We start from the raw sequence: 14,777 nt of genomic DNA, 5'->3' as shown, positions 1-14,777 counted from the left end.
CAGGATCCTTGTTGGCTTTGAACTTGATATAATTTGTTTATGTTGAAACTTGTTTTGTATGGTTTACTTTCCTCATCAGACATCAGTCAAAGTAAATTTCAAAAAATATGCTAAATTCATCTTCGGTAAAAAATAACGGGAGAGACATAGCACAGGCTTTGCAGTGGTTTTTCCCTAGCACTCACTATCATTGTTTTCAGTGGCAGCTCAGGCTTGTTACACTTTCCCAAGGGTGAGAAGGATGTGACTAGAACTCTGCCTGCTGCCCAGTGAAGCTGGACATATTTGTATTCTGAGACATGGTGCTAATATAAATGGAATGTCCACAGTTATTTCTTCCTTTTGTTCTTTGTCAGCTGTAGAGATGAAATATTAGAAAAATACTTCAACTGACATATTTTATTTACAATCTGAATTATTCTAGATTAGATTGCCCAGATAATGACACAAATTTTGTTTTTAATGCTTTTGGGAGTGGGGAGTGCATTGCAGGCAAGTCTCAGGAGAAAATCCAGTAAACCACGGTTTCTTCCTAGGCAATTGTGCTTCAAAACAGCAATTTTTCTTTTAGATGCCTCGAATTTGATTTCTTTCTAGAAGTTTGGTACACTTCAATCTAAAGTTACATTCTTTAGCCTCAAGGATTCAGTAGTTCTGTTTTCAGAGCGATATGTATATACCCCAGTTTCCTGGTCACCACACTTTTCTAGTAGCTCCTCTAGATTTCCTGTTGTGTTATCTCTGCTTCCCTCTGAAACAGAACAGGCCCTAATCCTGGGAGCTCTCCTGGAGCCAGGAGAAACCCTGTACTGTTCTGTGGAGACCTGCAGTGGCTCTTCTGTTCTTTATGGGCTGGCAGACGGCAGAGTGTAGCTTGGCCATGTGAAATTTCTAGTCCGGATTTGAGCTTTACAGATCCTGGAGGATTCTGTTGGTTTGGAATATGGAATGGGAATTTTCACTGCTTATGTGAAGTGAGCCTTGAGTGTTATTGGGGAAGTCTAATATTTAGTACTTTGCAGTTGTCACATTCCTTCTGTTATAACGTCTCTTGCATTTTTCTAAAAGTGAAAAAACTGGTTTATGGATTGGGGACAATATTAGAAAAACAGGCAGTGACTGGATGACAGAACCAGAACAGTATTTGGGACTTTCCTAAACTACATGTTTGTTTTCCCAGATCTGTGCAGCTAAAATATGACAAATTGTGATTTTATCTTTGCCATAGCATAACATTTACACACTTACCTATCTAAAATACCTGGAGAAGATCCTGGGCTATTGAAGCTGGAATCTGCTCACTAGGTAAATTCAATTGCAGTCAATTCTGACCTGTTTCAGTCAATTCTGACCTGTTTTTCTGTTGTGAGATCAGTTTATGAAAATAAGCTGACTTGGAAATATGATTTTTGAATGCAGATTGGAACTGCCTCTGTATCAAAGCTCTGTGTTGTACTTATCCTTGGAAATTTTTGTACTTGTCCTTGGATTTTCCAGTTTATCTTGGAAGAATAATCTCTATTGAAAGTGTAACAAAGTTTGTGGTTTTATTCCTCCTGGTTCAAACACTAGCTTAACTTTAAATACATGTGGTTATTATCATTCATAAGAGTACCTCTTTATGTTGAGGTCTTTTAAGGCAGCAAAGAATATTGACTAGAAGGAAAATCAAAATTCAGCTTGTAAAAATATTCAATTTTCTCAGCGTCTTAGGACTGTCCTTATTTCTTCTAAGATAGAATCAATGTAGCAACTGTATTTGACCAAAGAGCAGCACTGGAAGGTGCTAATGGAGAGAAAAACATCTGAGATCACTTTAACTGGTGACTCCAAGTAGATCTCTGACTGCTCATAAAGGTTGTATGCAAACAATTGATCTTAAACTTGAATTTCTTAGGCTTAAAGCAATTCTGAAATTGTTTTATTGCCACTGCAGTCATAGAAATAAATCAATGTTTGTAGGAGACCCAAGGAGATTTACCTAACTGTCAGGAGAGGGACCTTAGGACCAAATAATTTGGGTCTGCTGTAGCCAATAAAGTTCTATCAATTTTCACCAGATGAAAACTGCCCCTTTTTCACTTTTTAAAATTTTTTTGTTTAAATAAGGGTAGCAATTTCCTCTGTTGTTATTACAACGTGAATGGACTCTTATTGAGTTGTTCACTAAAAGTTTTATAGCTAAAGTACTGTGAGTGTTTTCATTATAAATGGGTATCATAAAACTCTATAACTTGCTTGTAAAAATTCTCTGCCAATAAAAATCTGGCACATCCAAGGTTGGTTCTGGAGTTAATTTATTTAAAATAATTTATTAAAATAATTGAACAGCCATTGTGAAGTAATGAATGTAGCAAACAATTCTATTAATGCCTGGTGCCTCATAGCACTGTTTTTAAAAGCAAGAAAAATTTGGGGAAGAAAAACATGGATGAAGCAGTGAGTCAGTTTTGCTAGCCATGTCAATTCAGACATAAGAACATTTTTCTGAGCAAGTTATATGTATATATTTAATACTTTACATTACGTAAGTGTTCTACTATTATGGTGCATTTGATTATGGTACATATGATTCAAACACTGCAGAAGCCTTGCATTTCGGAGACAGGATGTTTTTTAGGCTAAACTGACTGACACCATTGAAATGAGAAATATTTGCAGGAAAATTTTTTGCATAAGGATCTTTTCCTTAAAAGTGTTTCCAAAAATCTCTTATTTTGAATAACTGTAAAAAAAGGACATCGTCCTATGCAGTATCCATTGCTCAAACACTTTCTCTGCCTCTCTAATGTAACTCTGCTTTCTGCCTTGGTGTTTCCATTGTCATAATTTGAGAAGAGAGTAGGGTTGTGTTTGTATATAAGTCATGGTATAATGGTACACGCCTGGCCAAGGATTTTAATTCAATGAGAAGCTGTATGTGAAATTACAGTAATAACAACAACAGGGATTATTAAAATTATTAATTAAATTTTTAGCATAATCAAGTTAAGGTTTCAAAGTTTTGACTTGAACAAATCCAGAATTTTAGCAGGAAGATTATCAGATACTTTTCCTGAGAGAGTAAAGACTCTGTGAAGAGTTAGATTAGGTGATAATGAGTGGCTGTGACCTCCATGCTGCTCTTTTTGGATAGAGACCTTTTCTCATTATTGTAATAGAGTAAGAGGGTCCTCTAAAAATGTGGTGTGCATGGGATTTTTTTTCTCCTCATGAAGAGGTACACTAAGAGACACTTCTTGAAAATAAAATCCATGGTGTCACACCAAAACCTAAATGATACAAAGTAATCAAACATGCTGAAAGAGTGTCCTTGTTTTTAAATGCCAGGCACCAGGTGTTGGAGAATATGCCCTCACGCAATGAAGTGTCTGTGACATTATTTATTTAAAAGTAGGTGATTGGAGCATGTTTCTTTCAGGGAGCACATCTCATTTTCTGGAGTGCCCCGCTATGAATAACCCTGGAGCCCCTGGTTTTTTATAGGAATAGTTGAGGTGGGTACTTTTCTTTTTCTCAGACTATGATCCCCCAGGGTAAATAAAAATGAGGGCTATGTGAAAATGACTAATGTATGGTCTTTCCTTAATTCAGACTTCAGGTCCCAGTGTCTTGTTCAGCATTCTTGTACAACACTTGACAGCTCCTCTCATCTTGTTGACAAGTCCTTTTTTTGGGTCTGTGTGGCTTCATTTTAATGGATTTCAGACCCCAAAATATAATATATAAAGTCTTATCTATTATTTAAAAGAAACAAGTATGTACTTTCTGGAATTTGTAATGCAGATGCAGATACCAAGAAAACCCTACAAATAGGAATACATTCCTGCAGCTTAAAAACAAGCCAATGTATCCAGCCCTCAAAAATGTAGGGCGAAAGAACCTGAGCAACATTTGGTGTCATGCGTCACATAACTTCAAGAATTTAGTCTTTATCATATGTGAGCACAAATAATTCTTCCCTATTCTTACAGGATTCTGACACTACAGGTAACATAGTCATTTTTGGGATTGTTTGACAGAGTAGGAGAAAGAGAATGTAACAAATGCTGAGTACAAGGGTCATTGCAAATGTCTTTCCCCCCCTGCCCCCAAGCCACCGTACTCATTTGTGACCTGTGGTTTTCCTTCTGTTTTATCAAAGCATCCCAATCCTGTGAACACCAACAGTGGCTGAGTAGAAGCACCTGTACTACAGATGACTTCCACATAACTACAAGTGAATTCTTTTGCAGTCTCTTCTCCTGCCCTTTGTAGCCACTCTGTGTTTATCTTGTAGAAGTGGAGGGATATTGTATAGGAGGAGTAGATCAGGAAAGCCGAGTTTATCCTTGGGTGTTTCTCTTATGTTTGTAGAGAGCAGTTTGAAGCAATGTAAGCTGTGATTTATGGGAGTGGGAATATGTGAGTTGCTAGGCTAATAGCAGTGCAGTGCCTGGTTTCTTTTATCAACCAGAGAAATACTTTAAAAGACTGTCTTATCCTTCATATCAGTCCTCAACATTGAGGGAGTTCAAAGCCGGCTATTCTCTTATCCTTGAAGCAAAGACAAGAGAGAAGTCTGGATATCGATCTTACTGATTTGGTCCACCCTTTCTCTAAAATGACTTTTTCTCTATTATCTCTTTGACAAACAGTTGTACTTTTTATCTGCAACAAGCTTAGAGCATCTCTGAGTGCCGAGGAACATGAATTCTGAGGTGCAAGGCTGCTTCCTCTTGGTTTCATAGGGAGAAAGGGTTTACATACAATTTATCTTTTGACTCCTAGTCAGCCCAGAGTAAGGAACTTATTTCATCTTTCCCTGCAGTTTGTTTCTCCCTGCAATATGGATGTAAGGTTGCTACTCAGGCGTTGCCACATTTAATGCATCCTTCAAGCTGATACAGCCAAATGTCTTTTTTCTTATACCATACAACAGTATTCCTCATAGAAAACAGATCAGCTTTACACTTCTCCTTGATGGTTAAATGTCAGGAAGAACAAATACCTCTTCATCAATTTGACCACACCTGAAGGAGGGAAGTTTAAAAGGGAAGCTCTTGTCAAAGTTGCTGCAAACCAAAGCAGAACTCATTGCCTGTTTTGATACAAAGCTAAAGTTATGGACAGAAGTTTCAAAGGTACTGAGTTCAACCTCTATTGAGCTGTTCAACCTCTATTCAGCCACACACTATTCTGTCTTGTATGAAATAGGGCTTATAAATTAGATGCCATGGCCACTGTTGTAGAGCATTAGTTATAAAAATCATTGCAGTTTTTTTCACTGGTCACTGCTGCTGCCATAGAATTGCCGCAGTAGTTTGGACTGCTTGGGATTTTATTTGGGGATGTTTTAATGGCATCACTTTGTTACAATATCACTTTATTTTCAGAACAGCTGACCGAGTGTTCATCTGGTACAAATCAGAACAGTTCTCAGCTAAGGCAGTTTTCATCTGCAGAGCACTTGCAACGCAACTGCTCAAACATAAAAGATTGTTATGTGCAAGGTAGCATACTTTTGTCCTTTTCCATTCCTTTCTTAAAATGTAGAAATTAAACAAGACTTGTAGATCTTCTAAGAGACAGAGTAAGTTACAGAAATTTACACCGGATATACCTCAGCCTTGATGATCAGAAATTCAGTTACTCAGTAACAAGTCATCAAAATAACAGTATATGGGTTTTGCTGGATGAATATGATAATCCTCCCTCCCTGCCTTCTTTCTCAGTCACCCTCTTCCCCATCCTATAAATTTTGATGTGTTTGGGTTTTTATCCACCTTTTTATATTTGGTTTTCCTGCTAATATTCATGTCTTCACCTACATGTTTAACCCGTCCTAGCTTCAGGTAGGAGGTGCTATTACACAACATGTGTGAAAGGATAGAAGACACACAGCTCTGATCTATCAGTTCTTGACTGTTGGATCAGCCTCTGCTTTTGAAATTCTCCTTTGGTAAGGTTGAGATTGTTTAAGGGGCAATCCCCTTTGTGATAGTGTTTCCACATTTGCTGCCTTACATCTGGGTCTCAATGTCTCCCTTCTATTCTTCCATTAAAACTGCTTCAGAATCTGCTGGTTCTTCTTACCAGAAGCACACAGATTCAGGCTGATAGTGTTATCCATGGATTTGACAGTGGAAAATCAGCTGATAGCCTGTAAGATTTACAGTCTCACTAAACGACTCTGGAGATCAATTTAGAGAAGGCAAAAGAAAAATTTTGAGGAAATTTAGCAATATGTAAGGATCATCTGAACGTTCAGTGGGCAAACAGGAATGGTAGGGAAAGTCATGCTATGAGAAAAGGCCTTTGGCAGCATTTTATACAAATGAACATAGACATTACTGTAAGGAAGGCAATGGGTCTTGCTTCCCAGAGCAGCCTGGAAAAACTGCCATAAACCTCCTTGTGGAGAGCACAGAGTTAAGACTGCTGTTGTGTGTAATATTTCAAATCGTGAAGTCATTAGTGCAATTCATCCCAAGTTCTGTATTGGTGTCTTTAATGGATGCCTAGTTTTATTTAATATTTTTAGGAGGAAGGATAGGTATACTGAAAAAAGAAGACTCTTGCCCCAGAACTCATTCATTCCTGTGTAGAAAAAAGAAATTATTTCCCTTCAGAAGACTTGATCTATGCAGTAACATGGTCACACATTTATTTTGTCACTTGGATTAAGTTTCTACAACAGGGCTATGCTCATAAGGATGTAAGTTCCTGGCATTTTTCCAGTTATCAATACTGAAATATCAGTGATCAAGCGTTTACTGAACGCCATTCCTCAAATGCAGGGGCTCCTCAGCATCTTGTTGCATTCATGGAATTCATTTGTTTGCATTATCTGGCTAACTGGTTCTTTTGTATTGCCAAGGTGATGAACAGATTTGACATTTAGCTGATTACTTCACCAAAATTAAACAGAAAACAGGGCAGCCATCCAAAGTTCCTTTCAGTGTGAAACCTAATTATAAAAATGCTTTGAGCAGCAATTTCTTTTTGGATGTTAAAGTGCTTTTATTAGATTGTTCCCCTGTCATTTTAAAATTTATTGCTAGACACTTATAAATGGGGTTGCCTGCTGAAGTAGAGTTATTTTATTTTCTATATTTAAGATGAGAGGTAAAAGTGTATGGAGCAAATTTTAGGCTGAATTTGTTAGTATTTTACATGTTTCTGAATAAGAAGGAGAATAACTAGTGCTGGCTTTCACAGACCCAAAATATGTAATTTATCTTTGTGTCGAATGAAATCATTTTTTATTCACAATTCAGCAACTCCCAATTTCCAAAAACTATTACTTAGCAAATAATGAAATCAAATATATGATTTAAAAGTTGAGTACAGCCCTGTATTTTTAGGAGCTTGTATTATTAATGTAGATTTACACAATCACTGGTGATAGAAAAATCTAACCATGTACTTGTACCTGTCTTTCATAATCCATTACCTGCTCTCAAACAGCATAAAAGTAGTCTTAAGTCATTTGTCAAGGTCATCGAATAAGAGTTGGCCAAGTGAATTTTAAACAGAAAATTTAGAGCTGAAGACTGCTGAACAGATCTTAGAAGTCTTGTGAAGTATTTTTTTGAATGTCTTGGAATATGTTTAACTTTTTATACTGCCTGTTGTTATTAACATCCTTTGGACCCCAGACAAGGTGTGATCTGGGGAGATTTCAAGGTGACAAAATTGTGGGATTTTGCATATGATATTGTCTAGCACACTTTGGGTACTAAATCATCTTGTGAGGACATAGATTAATTCTTGACACTGAGATCTATTAATATACCTTGAAGCCCAGTGAATTATGTGAATCTGCTGTTTCAAGCTGTAGAATTCTGCCATAACTAGGAGGAAATATTTTGCTGTAGGTAGATTAATGTTGAAAGCTTGTCAAGAAAAAGTTTAATGTTGAAAATTTATTCTTTCTATTTTTGCCAGTACCAGAGCTTCTATAATAAATACCATTTGTGATCTGAGGAAAAATAGAGATATAATTTCTTCTATATTTATCTGTGTTATTAGAGTTTCAATGATATAGTCTATTCCCTATTAAAAACTGCATCCCAGTGAATAATCTTACAGAGGGTAATTTTTACTCCCACCTGAGAGCTTTTCTCGTAAAATAGAGTAACTGTCAGTGCTTATCAAATAATTTAATTCATGCCCTTTGCAGGACAAGTAATTAAGATAACTTAACATTCTGTATTAATAAATTTAAAAAATGAGAATAAGAGATTTGCTAAATACCCTTTTATGAAGATAATGGATAGATTTTAACATGGATGTTCTGAGGAAGCTTTGAGTTGACAGAGAACACAGTCTGAACAACAAAGCTAAGAAAGAGTCTAAGTGGTTGTACAACACAAATGTGCGTTTGGCTTTTGTTTGAGTGTAGAAGTATATTTCAGTACTAATCCTTCTCAACTCCTCTTTGTATCTGTGAAGTGTCCAGAGCTGGGGGTGCTTAGCCTGGAGCAAAGGAGGCTCAGGGGAGACCTTATCACTCTCTACAACTGCCTAGAAGGAGGGTTGAGCAAGGTTGGAGTCAGCCTCTTCTCCCAGACAGCCAGTGACAGGACAAGAGGAAATGGCCTCAAGCTGCACCAGGGAAGGTTCAGGCTGGGCATCAGGAAGAATTTCTTCATGAAAAGGATTGCCATGCATTAGAATGTATTGCCCAGGGAGGTGGTGGTGTCACCATCCCTGGAAGTGTTCAAGAGATGACTGGACATGGCACTTAGTGCCATGGTCTAGTTGACAGGGTGGTGTTCGGCCATAGGCTGGACTCGATGATCTTGGAGGTCTTTTGCATCCTAAATGATTCTGTGTTCTAACTACTTGCTTGTCAACATGATAAATTATTCAGGGCTATGTTAAATGGGGAGAAACACATTGGTGCTAATTTGAAATTTCACAGATTATGCCTCTGTGCATGGAGAACGTTCCCTTCCTGCACTTGGTTGCTAACAATGATCCCAATGGATGTGCTCTGTGGCTGCCTTTCATTGTGTCAGTGAGTCTCCTGTAATCTAACCAATATGTGTGTAAAAGATCTATCTGCCTGAACTGTGTAAGAACACTTCAAACACTCTAAAACCATAAACCTAAGTCATTTCTCATTTTTCTGTTTCTCTTTGAAGTAAGCAAGGAATATGTGGACCTGGCTTTAATTTAAGTGTTCTGCAAGCTCATCAGAAACATTTTGGCTAGGGTCATCTTAATAGTATTCTTTTCAATCCTGTGTTTGCTTTGGGACAATTTCAGGGAAAAGTGTCAAGTGTACCTGTTTAGAGCTTAGTGCATACTCAGGTTCAAGTCTTGTGGAAGACCTCAAATGAGGCATAGTAGCAATTAAATGCATTTGCTTATCAGAGCTTATTTTTGGATTCATTTTTAAATTAGGATGTCTGTCAGAAAAGATTTTGTTTGACCAAAATTAATTTCATGGAAACATTAAGGAAGAAGGAACTGCAAGGCTTTTGGCAGGTCCACAAACTCATGTGCTAAACTCATTTGTATTTGCTAAACTGAAGCTTCCTGCATCACAAAGGCCACCAAGCTTAGGTTATTTTTGAAAATAAGTTGAGTAGTTTAGTCACCGCTGAGAAAAGACAACTGGAAAACCATCTTTGGTTGCAAAAGTGCTTCCTACAGTATTTCTAACTTCTACCTATTGTTATTTCATAGGTTGATGGGATACTGTGCCTGGCTGACATCCTCACTGATAACAGCCATTCTGAAGCTACTCATGCAGAAGCAGCTGCAGTAATAGCCCAGATCACATCTCCACACCTCACGTTCACTCAGCATCTCAGCAGCTTTCTGGAAAATATGGAAGAAATTGTGACAGCACTTGTCAGTAAGTTTTCTGCAGGACTTCTGAATTCAGTTAAAAAAACAGAGCAGGACTCTTTCATTAGAAATATTCCCTAAATAAGGTTTACCATACTTCCCTTAACAGACAAAATAACAATTTTAAATTTTGAACCAGAGAATTCTGAAATTGTATAATATTTTTTACTCCAGTCCACATTTGAATAGAATTTATGCATATTTGTAAAAATAATATCTGTGTGAAAATCTACCTTAAGAGCCTCAGGAAAGAAAGACTCAGCAAAGCATTCTCTTGTCTGATGTTTGTCTATAAAAGAGCAATATCAAGAGCTGCTAACCTTCATGCCTGTTCTATTTTCCAAATTTGCTAGAACTCAAGCTCACCACTACATCTGCATTTGTATGATAATTCAGAGGAAAAGTAGTGTGTCGTATAATTTATAGGTATTGTTAAAAAGAAATAAAAGATCTGTCTTTCTTGTCTAGGCCTCTGATCCATGGTAAAAAGAGACAAAGGTAACAGGAAGATTTTTCTTAACCTAGGTCAGTGAGGATAGTTTAGAAAAACAAGATGACATTTCTCATTACTTCATAAAGAGAAGAATATCTTATTTCTGGCACTGTGCTCCCTCCCTCTCAAATACCAGAAGCTTTCATACAAGCATTCTCTTCTCTCTAGTTTGGAAATTCAGTTTCCCAGAGCTCCACATCAGAATTTACTGTTTGGGTTTTCTAGTTTGATTTCTCATGTATAATGGATCAGTACATTTGGATGTTTTTCTAGTGAGCCCAGTGGTTACAGTTAGACTGCAGCATTTCAATTTGAATGCATGTTTTTGTGTTTGGGGTTTTTCTTTTTTTAAAGAAGAAAAAAAGAGTAGTACCAGTGTTTGAGGATTCTGCAGTGGCTGGGAATTTTCTGAGATGTATTTAGGAATTCTTCAATAGGCCCAAACAGAACTAGCGATGCAAAAATCAAGGGAACAATTTATTCCTGATGTCTGGCAACAAATGGAGAAGCTTGTGCCGTGACACTGCCCTGAATCAAGCAGGTGAAACTAACCTGTGCTGAGCTTGATTCTGTTGTAGCTAGAGGCATCTGTCCTGATTTGTTTCAGATGATTTTCTGGGTTATTATAGTACCAGAGCCAAGGGCCTATCTGAACAGCCTACCCAGAAGGAATTAGCTGGTGGATCATTTCCTCAATTGTTGCTGTTTAAGTTTCACAGGAATTTTAGTGATATATATTCTGCCCAAGAAATGTAAGCATTAAAAATGGAACACGTATAACTTTGCAAGAGCCGTTTCAGTAATCACACACCAGTTTCCTTGTAATATTTATAACTCAGTAATTGAATTACTGTAATATCTTCAATTTTTAAACTATGCAGAAATCCCATTACCAGGTGATTCACATCTTAGTTAAAGTACATATGTACAAGAGATTAAAAGGTAGCTGTCTCTTCAGCACTTCTTATTGAAGTCGAAAAATATGCAGGATGATTTTCGACTACAGAGAATTAGATTTAGAGATAGGCAACATGTATATGTACCTTTCTCTAAAGAATTATTCTCTTATGGAGCATTTACTGTTAGCTTTCTGCGTCCTGTATTTAAAGCTTTATTTTGAACAACATGCAGTGAAATATTCCCAATAGAATGGTATATTAGGTAGAGCAAATAATTCATTAGAGGTTGTAGTAAAGTGGGTGTTGGTCTCTTCTTCCAAGTAACAGGTGATAGAACAACTGTAAATGGCCTCAAGTTGTGCCAGGGGAGTTTTAGATTGGATATTAGGAAAAATTACTTCATGGAAAGGGTTGTTAAGTGCTGGGAAATGCTGCCCAGGGAAGTGGTTGAGTCGCCATCCCTGGAGGTATTTAAAAGCTGTGCAGATGTGGCACTTGGGGACATGGTTTAGTGGTGGACTTGGCAGTGATGGGTTTGGTTGGAGGCGATGATCTTAGAAGTCTTTTTCCACCCTAAACGACTCTATGATGTTACATAATTGAAAAAAATCAACTTTATTTTTTGTTTCCTCTTTATCTCGATGTTTATGAACTTGATATTTGCTAATAAGATCACTATTGCAAGTTGCAGATGCTTAAATATTGCCTTTAAATGCTGCAATGAAGGAATGACTTTTATTCAGTTTATTTTCTGCATTCCTAGAACTGTGCCAAGAAGCCTCATCAGGTGAAGTTTTCCTGCTGGCTTCAGCAGCTCTTGCCAATATTACTTTCTTTGATACCATGGCTTGTGAAATATTGCTCCAGTTAAATGCAATGAAGATTCTCCTAGCAGCATGTTCTGACAAACACATAGTGGATACTCCATATTCTCGGGATCAGGTGAGGAATTTCTCAGCAAGCCACTGTCACATTTGTGTAAAAGCCAACAGATTTCAGCACTGTGTCTGTTTTGGCATAGTCAGACCTAAGTTTCTTTCATGTATTCCTTTCTTGGCTCTTTTCAATATATGCCTCTTTCTTTATCTGCTTCAGTTCCTTCCTTGATTTTGGTTTCTTGTGTTTTTTTTTTTTAATGAGCACTACAAAATATGACAACTTTAATGTGATTTCCAAAAAAAAAAAAAAGGTGCAGTTTCATACGTCTAAGATAGTAAATTTTTTTTTCCATCATGAATTTGGCCAAACAGTGACACAGAGACCCAGAGAGGTGGTCGATCTCTGTCTTTGGAGTGGTTCAAAACTTGACCGGATGGAGCTTTGAGGCAAAGTTATATATGGAGCCTAAATAAATGGTTGTCAGCTCAAAGAAGAATTAGCTCCAAAAGCTGAATAAGGATCTGATCCCCAGCCCATTGACGTCGGTGGGCTTTGGACCAAGTCCTCACTGCCTGGTAGATGGTTTGCAAATTTTTATTGGCAAATACTGCTAATGTACTTTTGCCTTTCTCTTTCCTTCTCACCATTATTTTAATTTTTTTTTTTTTTGTAAAGGGACACAGAATACTTAAGGTCTATGGTAATGCATGGATGAAATCAGAGGGAATTCTTTTGCTCCTCTCAGGAACTCCTATGCAATGGGGTGCTGCAGAGGCACTGCTTATTTGGCATCTCAGAGATTAATTTTGCCTCGGCAGAGTAATGTGCATGAGGCCTGAGGGTTCCAGCAGTCACTGCTGAGGGATGGAGGTTGGTACTCAGCTCCCTTAATCTACTTCTGTTCAAGAGACCTTGTGATTGTAACTAAAAGTCCATCATTCAGGCCTCACAACCTTCCCCTTCACACCTCTGAAGTAGCCGAGAGATGAATTATGGTAGATTTAGGATCTGCACTGCCAAAGAAGGCTTTGTTCACCCTTAACCAGGAGCCAGGCCTTGGAGATTAAGGCACAGTGGACCCTAGAAACTGATTATTGGTGTTCTACAGGGGTCACTAGGTAACCTAGCTCATATTAATAACACTTACTAGTTTTTCAGCTCAGGACTGTGCATAAAAAGATAGAATTAAGCCATAATTACTGTGCTGCTCTTTGGGCAAAGTCAAGGATACCAGCTGTGGTGTTGACATGGCTGTGTACTATTACATATGTAGCATTCTTCAAGTCCTTTTTGTTTTATTCCTCCCGTATGCTCTCATAGTTTTGATTTCCTTATTTCTTTATGCCCTCATCTGAATTCTGCTGTCACCTGTGAGTCTGCAGTTTGCTGTGAGGGTAGCACACCAAGCCCCTTCTTTTTATGAGGCAGGCAGACATTGAAAGAAATACCTATGACTTTTTTTAGGTGACAGACTAGTTCCAGGCCTTTTACAACCTGCAAGCTGCAAGTTCATCTCACTAGCTGGATGAACAGCAAACTGAATGGCATCCTTCCAAGAACTGATGAGATTTCATCCCCCATAACCCCTCACCTTCCATCTCAGAATGAAAAACTAGAGCAGAAAGGGTGATATTCTCTGTGGTGTGCTGCAGGAAGCTTCTGAGCCGACTCCTTGGCTCCTGCAGCAATGGGAAGTATAAAATCCTACCTTGGGGTCTTCTTTTATTGAGCACTGAATGTCCCGGTGGGATCTGAGTGCTGCTCATCTTGTCTTTTAAGAGCTGCCAGTCAAGAAGTTTTGGTAATGTGGAAGTCTTCCTTCAAATTCCTGAAGAAGTGTGTGTTTGACTAAATTGCTCCCCTTGTTTCAGTCATGTATTTGGGGGTGGGGGGGGGTATCTGCCAATTATGGCAGTCTTATGGAATACATTGTCTTTTAAATTGCTCTGTGCCTAGTTGCAATGAGGAAAATACTCTCAGCTGAAAAGAAAAAAACCAGTACAATACTATATTTTATAAGGGTATCATAAATTGCCATTTTGGTTTTTGATTGTACATCCTTTTAGGTAACTAATGTAGTCAATATCTTTTCCCAGTATATATATTTTTATGTCCCAGGCAGTAGACATTTGCCTAGGGAGATGTAGATTAAGGATGAGTAGGTTTGAAAACTTTTTGATTCAAGATTTTATTTTGGAATATGCAAAAAATGTGAAATGTATTTTCATGGACTAATGCCCATTCTGAATGATTAAGTCATCCTGACCAGTCAAACAGATGATTTGGAATTGAGTTATACTAGATGTTGAAACCATTAAACGAATTAAGAAGATTCATAGCAGATACAACAAAATATTATCTGAATTATAAAATTGTATAAAAGAGCTCCTCAAACTTAAATGCTATGTTTTTCATACAAAACTTTAATTGAATTAACACAGCTAGTTATAGAAAACCACCTAATATTTCTGAGTATATTACTACTTTAGCATTAATGCTGATTTAAGAAAGTTTAATTTGCTAGACTGAAGTGTGCTTTACTCTGTAAGCCAAAAATGGGAGAAAGACAGCTGAAATGCAGGGAAGGAACAGTGAACATTGTTTTCCTTTGTGCCATTTTATCTCATCTTAAATTCACACTATGTCCTTCTGTACAGGACATA

General features: G+C 37.6%; 1 protein-coding gene across 2 annotated transcripts in view; it reads left to right on the top strand.

The window, feature by feature from the left end:
- INSC (INSC spindle orientation adaptor protein) overlaps nt 1-14,777 on the top strand; it is a 131,417-nt gene that overhangs the window by 100,873 nt on the left and 15,767 nt on the right. For both annotated transcript variants that reach the window (XM_032113160.1, XM_032113159.1), the window contains 2 exons: nt 9,679-9,850; nt 11,999-12,177. In XM_032113160.1, coding sequence (XP_031969051.1) covers nt 9,679-9,850; nt 11,999-12,177 — 351 coding nt within the window. The remainder of the gene's footprint in view (nt 1-9,678; nt 9,851-11,998; nt 12,178-14,777) is intronic.

The sequence above is a fragment of the Corvus moneduloides genome, chromosome 6 (assembly GCF_009650955.1).
Source record: "Corvus moneduloides isolate bCorMon1 chromosome 6, bCorMon1.pri, whole genome shotgun sequence".
Classification (NCBI taxonomy): Eukaryota; Metazoa; Chordata; class Aves; order Passeriformes; family Corvidae; genus Corvus; species Corvus moneduloides.
The sequence above is the reverse complement of the archived record's forward strand: the minus strand, read 5'-3'. Positions and strand labels throughout refer to the sequence as shown.